Source organism: Salmo salar, chromosome ssa16 (assembly GCF_905237065.1).
Source record: "Salmo salar chromosome ssa16, Ssal_v3.1, whole genome shotgun sequence".
Classification (NCBI taxonomy): Eukaryota; Metazoa; Chordata; class Actinopteri; order Salmoniformes; family Salmonidae; genus Salmo; species Salmo salar.
This window is the reverse complement of record NC_059457.1, coordinates 59,262,241-59,278,665: the sequence shown is the minus strand read 5'-3', so window position 1 is coordinate 59,278,665 and position 16,425 is coordinate 59,262,241. Positions and strand designations below refer to the sequence as shown.

The 16,425-nt window shown below is 45.6% G+C and overlaps 1 protein-coding gene across 4 annotated transcripts in view; it reads right to left on the bottom strand.

Moving 5' to 3' along the window:
- Positions 1–1,224: 1,224 nt before the first annotated feature.
- jade3 (jade family PHD finger 3) overlaps positions 1,225–16,425 on the bottom strand; it is a 32,549-nt gene continuing 17,348 nt past the window's right edge. For 3 of the 4 annotated variants that reach the window (XM_045697523.1, XM_045697522.1, XM_045697524.1), the window contains 6 exons: positions 15,014–15,225; positions 11,829–11,996; positions 9,972–10,088; positions 7,297–7,893; positions 5,888–6,005; positions 1,225–3,096 (listed from right to left, as the gene is read on the bottom strand). In XM_045697523.1, the coding sequence (XP_045553479.1) occupies positions 2,177–3,096; positions 5,888–6,005; positions 7,297–7,893; positions 9,972–10,088; positions 11,829–11,996; positions 15,014–15,225 (2,132 nt within the window). In that variant the 3' untranslated portion in view covers positions 1,225–2,176. The remainder of the gene's footprint in view (positions 3,097–5,887; positions 6,006–7,296; positions 7,894–9,971; positions 10,089–11,828; positions 11,997–15,013; positions 15,226–16,425) is intronic. The other variant, XR_006759791.1, reaches the window with a different exon arrangement.

The following is a 16,425-nucleotide window of genomic DNA, read 5'->3' as shown; positions in this document are numbered from 1 at the left end:
CCACCACCACCCAGACCCTCCACCACTGTATATTTAGAATTGGTCTACAGGGGTGCAGCAGAACAAGCTATTTTAATATTACTGCTCGAAAACAGACATCAGTGATCTGAAACTCAGAATAACAAAGAGGAAAGCATTATAATCTATCAGATAGTGGACTCCACCTCCACCAGACATACACCCCCCACCAGACATACACCACCTCCTCAGGTCCACCCTCACCACCAGTCAGAACATACACCCCCCACCAGTCATACACACCCCACCAGACATACACCCCCCACCAGACATACACCACACCCCCACCAGACATACACCACCCCCCCCACCAGTCATAACATACACCCCCACCAGACATACACTCCCACCAGTCAGAACATACACCCCCCACCAGACATACAGTCCCACCAGACATACACCCCCACCAGTCATAACATACACCCCCACCAGTCATAATACACCCCCACCACCAGTCATAACATACACCCCCACCAGACATACACCCCCACCAGTCAGACCATCCACCACCCCCCACCAGAGATACACCCCCACCAGTCATAACATACACCCCCACCAGACATACACCCCCACCAGACATAACATACACCCCCACCAGACATACACCCCCACCACCAGTCCGAACATACACCCCCACCATACATACACCCCCACCAGTCAGAACATACACCCCACCATACACCCCCCACCAGACTACACCCCCACCAGTCATACCCCCCCACCAGTCATACCCCCCCACCAGACTACACCCCCCACCAGTCATACACCCCCACCAATCAAACATACACCCCCAGTCAGAACATACACCCCCACCACCAGTCAGAACATACACCCCCACCACCAGTCAATACACCCCCACCACCAGTCATACACCCCCACCACCAGACATACACCCCCACCACCAGACATACACCCCCACCCCCACCAGACATACACCCCCACCCCCACCAGACATACACCCCCACCCCCCCACCAGACATACACCCCCACCAGACATACACCCCCACCAGACATACACCCCCACCAGACATACACCCCCACCAGACATACACCCCCACCCCCACCAGACATACACCCCCCACCCCCACCAGACATACACCCCCCCACCAGACATACACCCCCCCACCAGACATACACCAGAGCATCAGGTTCCATAACCCTGCAGCTCTTCTGTTCCAGGGGTCAAAAATGTCACCAAATATCCAATTTGATTAAATATACTATTTATTCCCTAGTAAAAAGGATACAAAATCATACCAATACACAGTCAGTGAATTTCATATTCATACATATCAAAAACAATAATTCTCTTAGAAAGAGATTCCAACACTCCCTCTGGAAATAGGAGACTAATGGAAGAACTGAGTTCATCGACCAGTTTCCTCATCTGAAATGATGTGAAAGGACAGGTGGCAGTTCAAGAGATCGCAAAAGAAACAGAGAGGGAGGTTGAGTAGATTCACCTATTATGTAGACGTAAACCTAGATGGGGAGGTTGAGTAGATTCACCTATTATGTAGACGTAAACCTAGATGGGGAGGTTGAGTAGATTCACCTATTATGTAGATGTAAACCTAGATGGGGAACAGAAAATCATTTATAGAGCGCGACCGATAAGATGAAAAAAATAAAATAATTATAATTAAAAAGAAAATTAAAAATTAAAATAAAATTAGACATTTCAAGCATATTTATTGGACAATTGCTATTTTGGATGGCAATTTACGAGTCTTCAGTGTGGAAAAATTACACTTTAATTTCTCCGATGCAAATCACTAAATCGACATCAGTAAGTTGTCCCTCCCCCCCAAAAAAAGAAACCCCCATCAGTCAGGATCTAATCATTTCTATCGAGAGCAGAGAGAAATTAAAAAAGACAAGTAGTTTAAATCAGAAGACAGTCCAAGGGCGTTCCGTTCCCACCGAGCATGAAGGAAGAGAGAACAAAAAATCCATTCGAGAAGACATGTGGCTTAGAGTCCCACTGAGGCGATGATCTGGTTCAGGACGCCTGTCATGCATCAGTCCTGTGCTGCTGTCCCTGTGTCCCTGTGTACAATAGATAGATGGCCCAGCCATTGTAGGGGCTCTGGCTCTGCCCCGTGACCAGAGAGCTGCTCGTTCTGACAGAGCCGGGGCAAAGGTCATGTCATGGCTGTCACCTCTGTACTGAGGTCCTACTGGACCCCCCCAGGCACTGCTTTACCCTACCCTGCCTCGACCTCTGACCTTTAGCCTCTGGCTCCGAGTCACTGAGTTCCAGGTCAGGGCAGTATCCATCCGTCTCCTGGTAGGGTGGTGATCTGGTACCACCGAGTCCCAGGGGGACTCCAGGAACTGGTTTGGCCCAGGGTCGGTCCTTGGCTGATCTGGTGCCTTTACCCCCCTGGGAGAGCTTGTCCCCCCGCAGGTCCTCCGTGGTCCGCACCAAGCTGACCGTCGCCTCCTTGAACGACCGGCTGAAGTGCTCCATGGTGGAATCACTGAAACTGACTGATTGGCTGGCCTTGACCCCTGAACCCTCGCTGGTTTCCTGTTCGCTGGGGGTCTGACAAGAGCTGTCCTTCTGGGCCACGGCCACCATCTTCTCCATCACGCCGTTGGACCTAGGGACGGGCCCCGTCTGCTCTTGGTCCAGTTTGCCGTTTCCATTGGAAGGGTGGCCATGTGGAGCGGCGTGGAGGGTTAACGGCTTACCCATTAGAGGCTTGCCAGTCTGTTTAATGGTCAGGGCTGAGCCCCTGGCACGGTTAGTCAGTGTTGGTCCAGCGGCATTACTCCCCTCCCTACGCGACTGACCTGAAGCAGACAGCAGACTGCCATTGGAGCACTCCTCTCTCTTGCCTCGTCCATGGAGCTGAGGCTTCCCTCCTCCTTTACCCTTCCCCAGCCCCCCTCCCTTCCCTAGCCCCTTCCCTCCCCCACTGCGTTGGTGAACGTTCCCGCTGTTATCTGGACACAGGGGGCCGTTGCCTGACTTGGGGCCAGTCTTCCCGTTACCCAGCGACACTTTGGGCATCTTCAGCTTCAGGGTGATTCTGGGAGGAGGCCGGAACAACATGCTGTCCACCGGCAGACCTGGAGAGACAAAAGACCATGAGAGCCAATCAGAATGATGGGTTAGTCCCCATCTCCTCCCACACCATGAGGGCCAATCAGAATGATGGGTGTCACGAGAATTTTCAATCCCAATGATATTAACTAACACTTATTTAAGCTTTGACCAATCCCCGAGGTTTGTAAGACCCTGGGTTTAATAATAATTAGGCAAAGTCTCAGCTTCTGCAAAAGGTCCGTACAGTTTATTCAGAGAACGTTCTAAAGTCCATAATACAAAGACATGCCATTTCATAACTCCCTCCCTCCCTACCTAATACACGCACATACATACACACAAACAGTAGGTGGGATGTATCTTTTCCCCATAGTTCTCACCACTCGTTTATCCCTTCCGAGATTAGATGAACCTTGACAGAACTCACTGTCCTGTCGTAAGTTTCTCAGAATTCTAATCAGGTCAGGTCATGAATAGTTTAATTGTTCTCTGCATTTTCTTAGTCACACACATTTCTACTTGTCTCGACCAAACCTTATTGGACTGAAGTTTATCATTCTAATTATTTATTATATATGTTACAACTAACAATTATGCTTCAGGGTGGAGTTCTTTAGTCATTACCTTAAACATATAAATTCCCTTATCAATGGGTTGGCCCCCATCTCCTCCCACAACAGCATGACAGTCAATCAGAATTATGGGTTAGTCCCCCATCTCCTCCCATAGAAACTTTTAACTTCTTATGGATGGTGGCAGTATTGAGTAGCTTGGATGACTGACGTGCCCAGAGTAAACGGCCTGCTACTCACTCCTAGAAACTAAGATATGCATATTATTAGTATATTTGGATAGAAAACACTCTGAAGTTTCTAAAACTGTTTGAATGATGTCTGTGAGTATAACATAACTCATATGGCAGGCAAAAACCTGAGAAGAAAAACTACAACCACTTCCTGTTTGGATTTTAAGTGATTGCCTATCCAAACTACAGTGTCTGTGGGGTCATTTTGCACTTCCTAAGGCTTCCACTAGATGTCAACAGTCTTTAGAACCTTGTTTGAGGCTTCTACTGTGAAGTGGGGGAGAATAAGAGCTCATTGAGTGAGAGGACTGCCAGCAGGGCATGAGCCTCAGCCATGCGCGGGTTCACCTGAGAGGTAGCTCAGTTCCATTGCATTTCTGAAGACAAAGGATTTCTCCGGTTGAAACTTTATTGCAGATTTATGATAAAAACATCCTAAAGATTGATTCTATACATCGTTTGACGTTTCTACGAACTGTAATGGGATTTTTTTAGTTTGTCTGACCTGCGCGTCGAGAATTTGGATTTGTGAACTGAAGGCGCGAACAAAAAGGAGGTATTTGGACATAAAGGATGGACTTTATCGAACAAAACAAAAATGTATTGTTGAACTGGGATTCCTGGGAGTGCATTCTGATGAAGATCATCAAAGGTAAGTGAATATTTATAATGCTATTTCTGACTATTGTTGACTCCAACTTGGCGAATATATTGTATGGCATGTTTTTGTGTCTGAGCGCCGTACTCAGATTATTGCTTTTTTGAAATCTGACACAGCGGTTGCATTAAGGAGAGGTTTATCTAAAGTTCCATGCATAACACCTTGTATTTTCATCAACATTTATGATGAGTATTTCTGTAAATTGATGTGGCTCTCTGCAAAATCACCGGGTGTTTTGGAGGCAAAACATTACTGAACATAATGCGCCAATGTAAACTGAGATTTTTGGATATAAATATGAACTTCATCAAACAAAACATACATGTATTGTGTAACATGAAGTCCTATTAGTGCCATCTGATGAAGATCATCAAAGGTTAGTGATTCATTTTCTCTATTTCTGCTTTTTGTGACTCCTCTCTTTGGCTGGAAAATGGCATTTTTTTATTGTGTATAGGCACTGACCTAAGATAATCATATGGTTTGCTTTCGCCGTAAAGCCTTTTTGAAATCAGACACTGTGGCTGGATTAACAAGAAGTAAAGCCTTAAAATGGTGTATAATACTTGTATGTTTGAGGAATTTTAATTATGAGATTTTTGTTGTTTTAAATTTGGCGCCCTGCACTTTCACTGGCTGTTGTCATATCGATTCCGCTAACGGGATTCAAGCCATAAGAAGTTTTAAAGGGGGTACTGAACTTCTGATTTGGCCTCGTTTTGTGGCTTGGTCATAAAAAAATGCAGTGGCCTTGACTGACACCAAACGAGAGTGGCTTTGAGGAGCTCTGTCGCTAGTTAGGGGCCGTCAATAAATTGCACAATGGGAAGATATTTTCATGTTGCACATCTTTTAGTTGTCTTGTAAATATGATTTTTTTTTACAATTTATAGTTGGTTTGAGGTTAAGTCGTTGAAATTTGGAGCTCTTGACATTTTATAATATTGTCCCATGTACTTTAATTTACTGATGGTCCCTAACTAATTAGCCCCATAAGGATATCGCTCCCGAGTGGCGCAGCGGTCCAAGGCACTGCATCTCAGTGCAAGCGGCGTCACTACAGTCCCTGGTTCGAATCCAGGCTGTGTCCAATAGGGTGGCGCTCAATTGCCCCAGGTTTGGCCGGGGTAGGCCGTCATTGTAAATAAGAATTTGTTCTGAACTGATTTGCCTAGTTTTAAATAAAAATATATAATTTTTAAAAATGCATAAATGATTATGACAACCTGGCATTTAAAGCGTACTAATTTCACATACTATAAAACGTTATTTTTTTCACATATCCAAAATGCCTATTATTTAGAATGCAAGTACAGGTATTCGGATACGGCCACACACACAATCTTACCAGCGGAGATCTCCTGGCTGAGCAGTTTGACGTGGAGGTTGAAGATCTGTTCCTGGGCTTTGCTCTGAGACAGTTTCAGCTTCTCCCGCCGACTCACCATGTAACACAGGTTCCTCACCTGTAGGGGACACAACACTGCCGTCAGGTCAACTAACAAAACACTCACCCTAAGCCACCCAGCAATTTGTCTCCATCTGGTGGCTGTTTTATAGTTTGCATCTCCCCCTTGGTAATATGAATTGATTTAGAGGTAAAGCTACAGATCTATTGTACTTGTCATGATGATGATGATTATTATTATGATTATTATTATGATTAGGTTGGATCCTTGTATAATTATTTTTACATTTGACTACTTGTGTGTGGATTTAGTAAAACTTGTGTGTTGGAAACAATTCTTCATAAGCCTATTTTAGCTTAAATTTGAGGGAATATCTACAGGAATTGAATTAGTTTTCTTCCCTCAAGAGATTTGAGCTCTTCTGATTTGCACTCATTCCCCACCCCCAATATTCCCGCTTTTTGAAGCACTTTTATATACCCTAACCTCTTTGGCCCCCAGGCCTGACCCCTAACCTCTTTGGCCCCCAGGCCTGACCCCTAACCTCCCACTCCTCTTTCTATTCCAGTTAGAGACAGTTTGCGCTATTCTGTGAAGGGAGTAGTACACAGCGTTGTACGAGATCTTCAGGTTCTTGGCAATTTCTCGCATGGAATAGCCTTTGTTTCTCAGAACCAGAATAGACTGACGAGTTTCAGGAGAAAGGTCTTTGTTTCTGGCCATTTTGAGCCTGTAATCAAACCCACAAATGCTGATGCTCCAGATACTCAACTAGTCTAAAGAAGGCCAGTTGTATTGCTTCTTTAATCAGAACAACAGTTTTCAGTAGTGCTAACATAATTGCAAAAGGGTTTTCTAATGATCAATTAGCCTTTTAAAATGATAAACTTGGATTAGCTAACACAACGTGCCATTGGAACACAGGAGTGATGGTTGCTGATAATGGGCCTCTGTACGCCTATGTAGATATTCCATTAAAAATCTGCCGTTTCCAGCTACAATAGTCATTTACATTGTTAATGTCTACACTGTATTTCTGACCAATTTGATGTTATTTTAATGGACAAACAATGTGCTTTTCTTTCAAAAACAAGGACATTTCTAAGTGACCAAACTTTTCAACGGTAGTGTACACAAACAATGTCTCAATTGTCACAAAGCTAATAAAATCCTTCTTTAACCCGTCTCCTCCCCTTCATCTAAACTGATTGAAGTGGATTAAACAGGTGACATCAATAAGGGATCATAACTTTAACCTGGACTCACCTGGTCAGTCTGTCATGGAAAGAACAGGTGTTCTTAATGTTTTGTATACTGAGTGTATATCTATTTTAAATGTAATACTAACCCTCTCTAAGTCCTGTCGGAGATGCATGAACATCCTCATTCGTGTGTGGATGCTGTCTTCATGAGGCAACAGCAGCAAGTTATCCTCCTCCTCACCAGGGGGCAGCAGAGCACGGTTGAAGTTGCTCTTCCTCTTCAGTTTCCAGTACTGGTAGATGAAGTCCAGCAAGGTGGGAGGGAGGCCCAGGTTCAGGGCCAGCTCCTCCGGGTGAATCAGAGTAGAAAACTCCTCCTCCAGCTCTAGTAACCTCTGGGCCCTCAGGCCCCCCCTCTCTGGGTCTACGGGGGGTTTGGGCCGGGCCGGACTGAGACCGGAGCCTGGCTCCCCTGCCTTGGGCTGCTTGTTATGGGCTGGCTCAGAGGGGCTGAGACCGGAGCCTGGCTCCCCTGCCTTGGCCTGCTTGTTGTGGGCTGGTTGACAGGGGCTGAGGCCGGGGGCTGGTGGGTCGGAGGAGGCCTGGTTCTTGGGCTTGCTGTGCTTCAGGCAGTAGGACCTGAACTTCACCTCGTCTCCTTCATCCAGGATGGTCTTCATCTCCAAGCTGTGCTCGAAGGCACATGTCACATGGAACGGGATGGTGCAGTTCTTCACTGAGCACTGAGAGGGATGAGGAGAAGGTATGGGTTCATTAACTCAGGGGTTGTCAAAGTGAGGTCTGCAGCCAGATTTAAAAATATATATTACATTTAAAAAAATTTTAACATGTCATTTTTTAATGACTATTACTAACAAATTAAACTCATTTTGGCCGAGGTAACCGGTTAGAGATTGTGATACGTCTGTTCTTACCCCAGAGCATCATGGGCCTGGGAGGCTCACACGGATACCGATATGCACAGTACTCCCACCAATTATATGTTCTTACCCCAGAGCATCATGGGCCTGGGAGGCTCACACGGATACCGATATGCACAGTACCCCCACCAATTATATGTTCTTACCCCAGAGCATCATGGGCCTTGGAGGCTCACACGGATACCGATATCCACAGTACCCCCACCAATTATATGTTCTTACCCCAGAGCATCATGGGCCTGGGAGGCTCACACGGATACCGATATCCACAGTACCCCCACCAATTATACTTTTCTCAACTCAATACTTCTCGTACCCCCCCCCCCCGCCCCAAAACATAAATGCTCTGTAATTGAAGCTTTAACCTCTATGGGCTAGGTGGGACGCTAGCGTGCCACCCGTGGTGCACTCCATCAACAGCAGGTGCATTTCAAGAGCGGCAAATTTGAATCCAAATAAATGTCAAAATTCAAATTTTTCAAAAATACAACTATTTTACACCATTTGAAAGATAAACATCTCCTTAATCTAACCACGTTTTACGATTTCAAAAAGGTTTTACGGCGAAAGCATAAATTTAGAGTATGTTAGGACAGTACATTTACAAGAGTTGTGTGTAATGTTTTGTCAAGTCAAAGACAGGGTCACCAAAACCATAAAACCAGCTAAAATGATGCACTAACCTTTTACAATCTCCATCAGATGACACTCCTAGGACATTATGTTAGACAATGCATGCATTTTTAGTTCTATCAAGTTCATATTTATATCCAAAAACAGCGTTTTACTATGGCATTGATGTTGAGGAAATCGTTTCCCTCCAATAACCGGCAGTCAAGTCAGCGTCACAAATTAAATAATTAAAATTAGAAAACATTGGTAAAATATTATATTGTCATTTAAAGAATTATAGATTTACATCTCTTGAACGCAATCAACTTGCCAGATTTAAAAAGAACCTTACTGGGAAATCACACTTTGCAATAATCTGAGCACTTTTTTAACCAGAACATGAATAATATTCAAGGTGGACGAATGCATACTCTTTTATAACGTATTGGAACGAGGGTACCCAACATGAACTCGCGCGCCAGGTGTCTAATGGGACATCATCGTTCCATGGCTCTTGTTCGGTCAGATCTCCCTCCAGAAGACTCAAAACACTTTGTAAAGGCTGGTGACATCTAGTGGAAGCAATAGGAAGTGCCAAAATATTCCTAAGCCCCTGTGTTTTTCAATGGGATAGGTTTAAAGTCAATACAACACATCAGGTATCCACTTCCTGTCAGAAAATGTCTCAGGGTTTTGCCTGCCAAATGAGTTCTGTTATACTCACAGACACCATTCAAACAGTTTTAGAAACTTTAGAGTGTTTTCTATCCATATATAATAAGTATATGCATATTCTAGTTACTGGGTAGGATTAGTAACCAGATTAAATCGGGTACATTTTTTTTATCCAGACGTGCAAATGCTGCCCCCTAGCCCTAACAGGTTAAACTGCAACGTTCTCTCTGCCTCATGGCAAAATGTGTAGAATTGCAGGAAACGTGCTTGAAAAAAACTGCTAAATGTTCTCTTTGATGCTAGATGGGCCTATAAAACGTTTCTTCCCAGGCCCTGAGACCTGGTTCATACGGCCACACACTGCCAGTCACAGTGACATTCCTTATACTCCATCTCTCTCTGTCTCTCACTGCAGTCCTGTTCTGATTATGAGGGAGGGGGGGGGTCCCTGATGAATGTACTATCACAGAAGGGATCTCTAAAAGTTTGAGAAGCCCTTACTTAATACACACTTCACGAGCCAAAACAAGAGACGTTTGATATCTAGTCACGTAAATATGTCCAGACATAAACAGTCCAACCTCCTCGCTCACCTGTATACAGGCTCCAGTCTTCAGTTTACAGAGGCTGCAGATGAGAGACCAGCGGGACGGAGGGATGTGGGAAACCTTGGTGATGGGCTCCATCCTCTCTGGACACGCTATGCTCACCTAGAAATACAGGAAGAAGACACTGTTAGCACGCTATTGGTCAGATTTACTGTTGGAGATATACAGGACCGTACCGTCAGTCAGCTAGAGATATACAGGACCGTCAGTCAGCTAGAGATATACAGGACCGTCAGTCAGCTAGAGATATACAGGACCAGTCAGCCAGCTAGAGATATACAGGACCGTCAGTCAGCCAGCTAGAGATATACAGGACCGTCAGTCAGCCAGCTAGAGATATACAGGACCGTCAGTCAGCCAGCTAGAGATATACAGGACCGTCAGTCAGCCAGCTAGAGATATACAGGACCGTCAGTCAGCCAGCTAGAGATATACAGGACCGTCAGTCAGCCAGCTAGAGATATACAGGACCGTCAGTCAGCCAGCTAGAGATATACAGGACCGTCAGTCAGCCAGCTAGAGATATACAGGACCGTCAGTCAGCCAGCTAGAGATATACAGGACGGTCAGTCAGCCAGCTAGAGATATACAGGACGGTCAGTCAGCCAGCTAGAGATATACAGGACCGTCAGTCAGCCAGCTAGAGATATACAGGACCGTCAGTCAGCCAGCTAGAGATATACAGGACCGTCAGTCAGCCAGCTAGAGATATACAGGACCGTCAGTCAGCCAGCTAGAGATATACAGGACCGTCAGTCAGCCAGCTAGAGATATACAGGACCGTCAGTCAGCCAGCTAGAGATATACAGGACCGTCAGTCAGCCAGCTAGAGATATACAGGACCGTCAGTCAGCCAGCTAGAGATATACAGGACCGTCAGTCAGCCAGCTAGAGATATACAGGACCGTCAGTCAGCCAGCTAGAGATATACAGGACCGTCAGTCAGCCAGCTAGAGATATACAGGACCGTCAGTCAGCCAGCTAGAGATATACAGGACCGTCAGTCAGCCAGCTAGAGATATACAGGACCGTCAGTCAGCCAGCTAGAGATATACAGGACCGTCAGTCAGCCAGCTAGAGATATACAGGACCGTCAGTCAGCCAGCTAGAGATATACAGGACCGTCAGTCAGTCAGCTAGAGATATACAGGACCGTCAGTCAGTCAGCTAGAGATATACAGGACCGTCAGTCAGTCAGCTAGAGATATACAGGACCGTCAGTCAGTCAGCTAGAGATATACAGGACCGTCAGTCAGTCAGCTAGAGATATACAGGACCGTCAGTCAGTCAGCTAGAGATATACAGGACCGTCAGTCAGTCAGCTAGTGATATACAGGACCGTCAGTCAGTCAGCTAGAGATATACAGGACCGTCAGTCAGCCAGCTAGAGATATACAGGACCGTCAGTCAGCCAGCTAGAGATATACAGGACCGTCAGTCAGCCAGCTAGAGATATACAGGACCGTCAGTCAGCCAGCTAGAGATATACAGGACCGTCAGTCAGCCAGCTAGAGATATACAGGACCGTCAGTCAGCCAGCTAGAGATATACAGGACCGTCAGTCAGTCAGCTAGAGATATACAGGACCGTCAGTCAGTCAGCTAGAGATATACAGGACCGTCAGTCAGTCAGCTAGAGATATACAGGACCGTCAGTCAGCTAGAGATATACAGGACCGTCAGTCAGCCAGCTAGAGATATACAGGACCGTCAGTCAGCTAAAGATATACAGGACCGTCAGTCAGCTAGAGATATACAGGACCGTCAGTCAGCTTCACTGTTTTAACAGCACATTCTGACAGACAGATGAATGCATAAAAAGGAACAAGGTGTTGATTTTTACCTCAGGGATCCACAGGGCACAGCTGACGTGTGCCCACTTGGTGCCCGCCCTCGTAGCCTTCATCGCCCCTCCCTTTGTAGGACACAGCTGGCACTGGGGGTCGATGCCAAGCACACACGTCCTGCACAGCCAGTTACCATCTGGTACCTTCACTATACCGTAACACGCCTGGGCAGGGGAGGGAGAGAGAGGGAGGGAGGGAGAGAGGGAGAGGGAGGGAGAGAGGGAGAGGGAGGGAGAGAGGGAGAAGGTTAACAGGGAGAAGAGACAAATTCAGAAACATATCCGACCAATAACAGAGATCCAGACAACCTGAGGATGGGGAAAATCACTAAAACAATACAGAAATACACTACAGGTGGGGAGGAACAGCAGGTCAGAAATCAGCTCAATGTGATGGAAGAACCCATCGACTCTAACCACTTCTGGGAACACTGGGAAACTCTAAACACGAAGAGTTATCTATCCAAAACGGAGATGTTTGGATAAACCACTTCTCCAATCTTTTTGGCTCTATAACATAGAACAAACAGCAAAAACATATACATGATCAAATACAAATCTTAGAATCAACTATTAAAGACGACCAGAACCCACTGGATTCTCCAATTACATTGAATGAACTACAGGACCAAATACAAACCCTCCAACCCAAAAAGGCCTGAGGTGTTGATGGTATCCTCAACGAAACGATCAAATATACAGACCACAAATTCCAATTGGCTAAACTCTTAAACATCATCCTCAGCTCTGGCATCTTCCCCAATATTTGCAACCAATGAATGATCACCTCAATCCACAAAAGTAGAGACAAATTTGACCCCAATAACTACCGCGGGATATGCGTCAACAGCAACCTTGGGGAAATCCTCTGCATCATCATTAACAGCAGACTAGTTCATTTACTCAGTGAAAACAATGTACTGAGCAAATGTCAAATCAAACAAACAAACCAAAACAAAAGGCAAAGTCTTCACATGCATTGTTGATCTGAAAAAAGCCTTTGACTCAGTTTGGTCTGAGGGTCTGAGGGTCTGAGGGTCTGCTATACAAATGGATGGAAAGTAGTGTTGTAGGGAAAAACATACAACATTATAAAATCTATGTACACAAACAAGTGTGGGGTTAAAATTGGGAAAAACACACAAACTTCTTTCCACAGGGCCGTGGGGTGAGACAGGGATGCAGCTTAAGCCCCACCCTCTTCAACAGATAAATCAACGATTTTGGCGAGGGCACCAGAACAGTCTGCAGCACCCGGCCCTCACCCTACTAGAATCTGAAGTCAAATGTCTACTGTTTGCTGATGATCTGGTGCTTCTGTCACCAACCAAGGAGGGCCTACAGCAGCACCTAGATCTTCTGCACAGATTCTGACAGACCTCGGGCCCTGACAGACCTCGGGCCCTGACAGACCTCGGGCCCTGACAGACCTCGGGCCCTGACAGACCTGGGCCCTGACAGACCTGGGCCCTGACAGTAAATCTCTAAGACAAAAATAATAATGGTGTTCCAAAAAAGGGTAGCTGCCAAGACAAACACAAATTCCATCTAGACACCGTTGCCCTACAGCACACAACAACCTACACCTACCCCGGCCTAAACATCAGCACACAACAACCTACACCTACCCCGGCCTAAACATCAGCACACAACAACCTACACCTACCCCGGCCTAAACATCAGCACACAACAACCTACACCTACCCCGGCCTAAACATCAGCGCCACAGGTAACTTCCACAAAGCTGTGAACGATCTGAGAGACAAGGCAAGAAGGGCCTTCTATGCCATCAAAAGGAACAAAATTCGACATACCAATTAGGGATCTGGCTAAAAATACTTGCCCTTTATGGTTGTGAAGTCTGGGGTCCGCTCACCAACCGAGAATTCACAAAATTGAGATTCTGCAAAAATATCCTCCGTGTACAACGTAAAACACCAAATAATGCAGAGCAGAATTAGGCCAATACCCACTAGAGATGTTAAATTCTACAACCACCTAAAAGGAAGCGATTCCCAAACCTTCTATAACAAAGCCATCACCTACAGAGAGATGAACCTGGAGAAGAGTCCCCTCAGCAAGCTGGTCCTGGGGCTCTGTTCACAAACAGACCCCACAGAGCCCCAGGACAGCAACACAATTAGACCCAACCAATCTATTGAGAAAACAATAAGATGACACATTGGAAAGAATTAAGTAATTAACAAACAAAAAAATGAGCAAGCTAGAATGCTATTTGGCCCTAAACAGAGAGAACACAGTGGCAGAATACCTGACCACTGTGACTGACCCAACATGAAGGAAAGCATTGACTATGTACAGACTCAGTGAGCATAGCCTTGCTATTGAGAAAGGCTGCTGTAGGCAGACCTGGCTCTCAAGAGAAGACAGGCTATGTGCAACACTGACCACAAAATGAGGTGGAAACTGAGCTGCACTTCCTAACTTCCTACCAAATGTATGACCATATTAGAGACAAATATTTCCCTCAGATTACACAGACCCACAAAGAATTAGATAACAAACCAAATTTTGATAAACTCCCATATCTACTGGGTGAAATACCACAGTGTTCCATCACAGCAGCAAGATTTGTGACCTGTTGCCACAAGAAAAGGTCAACCAGTGAAGAACAAACACCATTATAAATACAACCCATATTTATGTTTATTTATTTTCCCTTTTGTACTTTAACTATTTACACATCGTTACAACACTGTATACATACACATAATATGACATTTGTAATGTCTTTATTCTTTTGGATCTTGTGTGAGTGTAATGTTTACTGTTCATTTTTATAGTTTATTATCTACTTCACTTGCTGTGGCAATGTAAACATAAGTTTCCCACGCCAATAAAGCCCTTAAATTGACAGCGGGTCAACACCGCGGGTCAACACCGCGGGGGGCAACACCGCGGGGCAACACCGCGGGTTAGATGTATTTATGATGACGAAGGGTTTAACTGAGGGATGAGAGATTGTCATAACGCTAAAGCCAGAGAACTGGGTATGTGTAGAAAAAAATATATATAATTTTCACATTTTAGTTAATTAGCACTTATCAAGAGCGACTTATAACCAGTGCATTTAACTAATGTATATAAACCAACACTCATTGCAAGTAAAGCCTTCTTCAATACAGCCACTATGCGCAAAATCAGTGCTTGTAGGTTCCTACCTGGTGAACACAGATGTTACATTTGTCACAGAAGACCATGTCGTTGCCCTCCTCGCTGTCTGGGGAGCGACACACGTCACAGATGACGTCCTCGTCGTACTCGATGCCCAGCCCTTCTACCGTGTCGATGGCGTGGTTCATGTTGTCATGGCACTGACGCTCCAACGCCTCCATGGCGCGCTCCAGCGTCAGCTCGTCTACAGGCCCCTCCCCTGGGAGACAGAATAACACACCAATCAGAACACAGCTCCTGTACAGGCCCCTCCCCCTGGGAGACAGAATAATACACCAATCAGAACACAGCTCCTGTACAGGCCCCTCCCCTGGGAGACAGAATAATACACCAATCAGAACACAGCTCCTGTACAGGTCCCTCCCCCTGGGAGACAGAATAACACACCAATCAGAACACAGCTCCTGTACAGGTCCCTCCTCCTGGGAGACAGAATAACACACCAATCAGAACACAGCTCCTGTACAGGTCCCTCCTCCTGGGAGACAGAATAACACACCAATCAGAACACAGCTCCTGTACAGGTCCCTCCTCCTGGGAGACAGAATAACACACCAATCAGAACACAGCTCCTGTACAGGTCCCTCCTCCTGGGAGACAGAATAACACACCAATCAGAACACAGCTCCTGTACAGGTCCCTCCTCCTGGGAGACAGAATAATACACCAATCAGAACACAGCTCCTGTACAGGTCCCTCCCCCTGGGAGACAGAATAATACACCAATCAGAACACAGCTCCTGTACAGGTCCCTCCTCCTGGGAGACAGAATAACACACCAATCAGAACACAGCTCCTGTACAGGTCCCTCCTCCTGGGAGACAGAATAACACACCAATCAGAACACAGCTCCTGTACAGGTCCCTCCTCCTGGGAGACAGAATAACACACCAATCAGAACACAGCTCCTGTACAGGTCCCTCCTCCTGGGAGACAGAATAATACACCAATCAGAACACAGCTCCTGTACAGGCCCCTCCGTTGGGAACAAACCCAGTCAGAACGCTGTTGCTACAGGCCATACAGGGCACTCAGAAAGTATTCAGACCCCTTGACTTTACAGCCTTATATAGACAGGCCTTATTCTAACATGGATTCACTGTTTTCCGGCAATCTACACACAACACCCCATAATGACAAAGCCAAAACAGCTTATTAGAAAGTTTTACAAATGTATTAATAAAAATAAATAAAAAAATGACTTATTTACATAAGTATTCAGACCATTTGCTATGAGACTCGAAATTGAGCTCAGGTGCATCCTGTTTCCATTGATCATCCTTGAGATGTTTCTACAACTTGATTGGAGTCCACCTGTTGTAAATGCAATTGATTGAACATGATTGGTGACCTAAACTGGGACATGCTTAAAGCATATGACCAGGTCCTAAAGCAATGG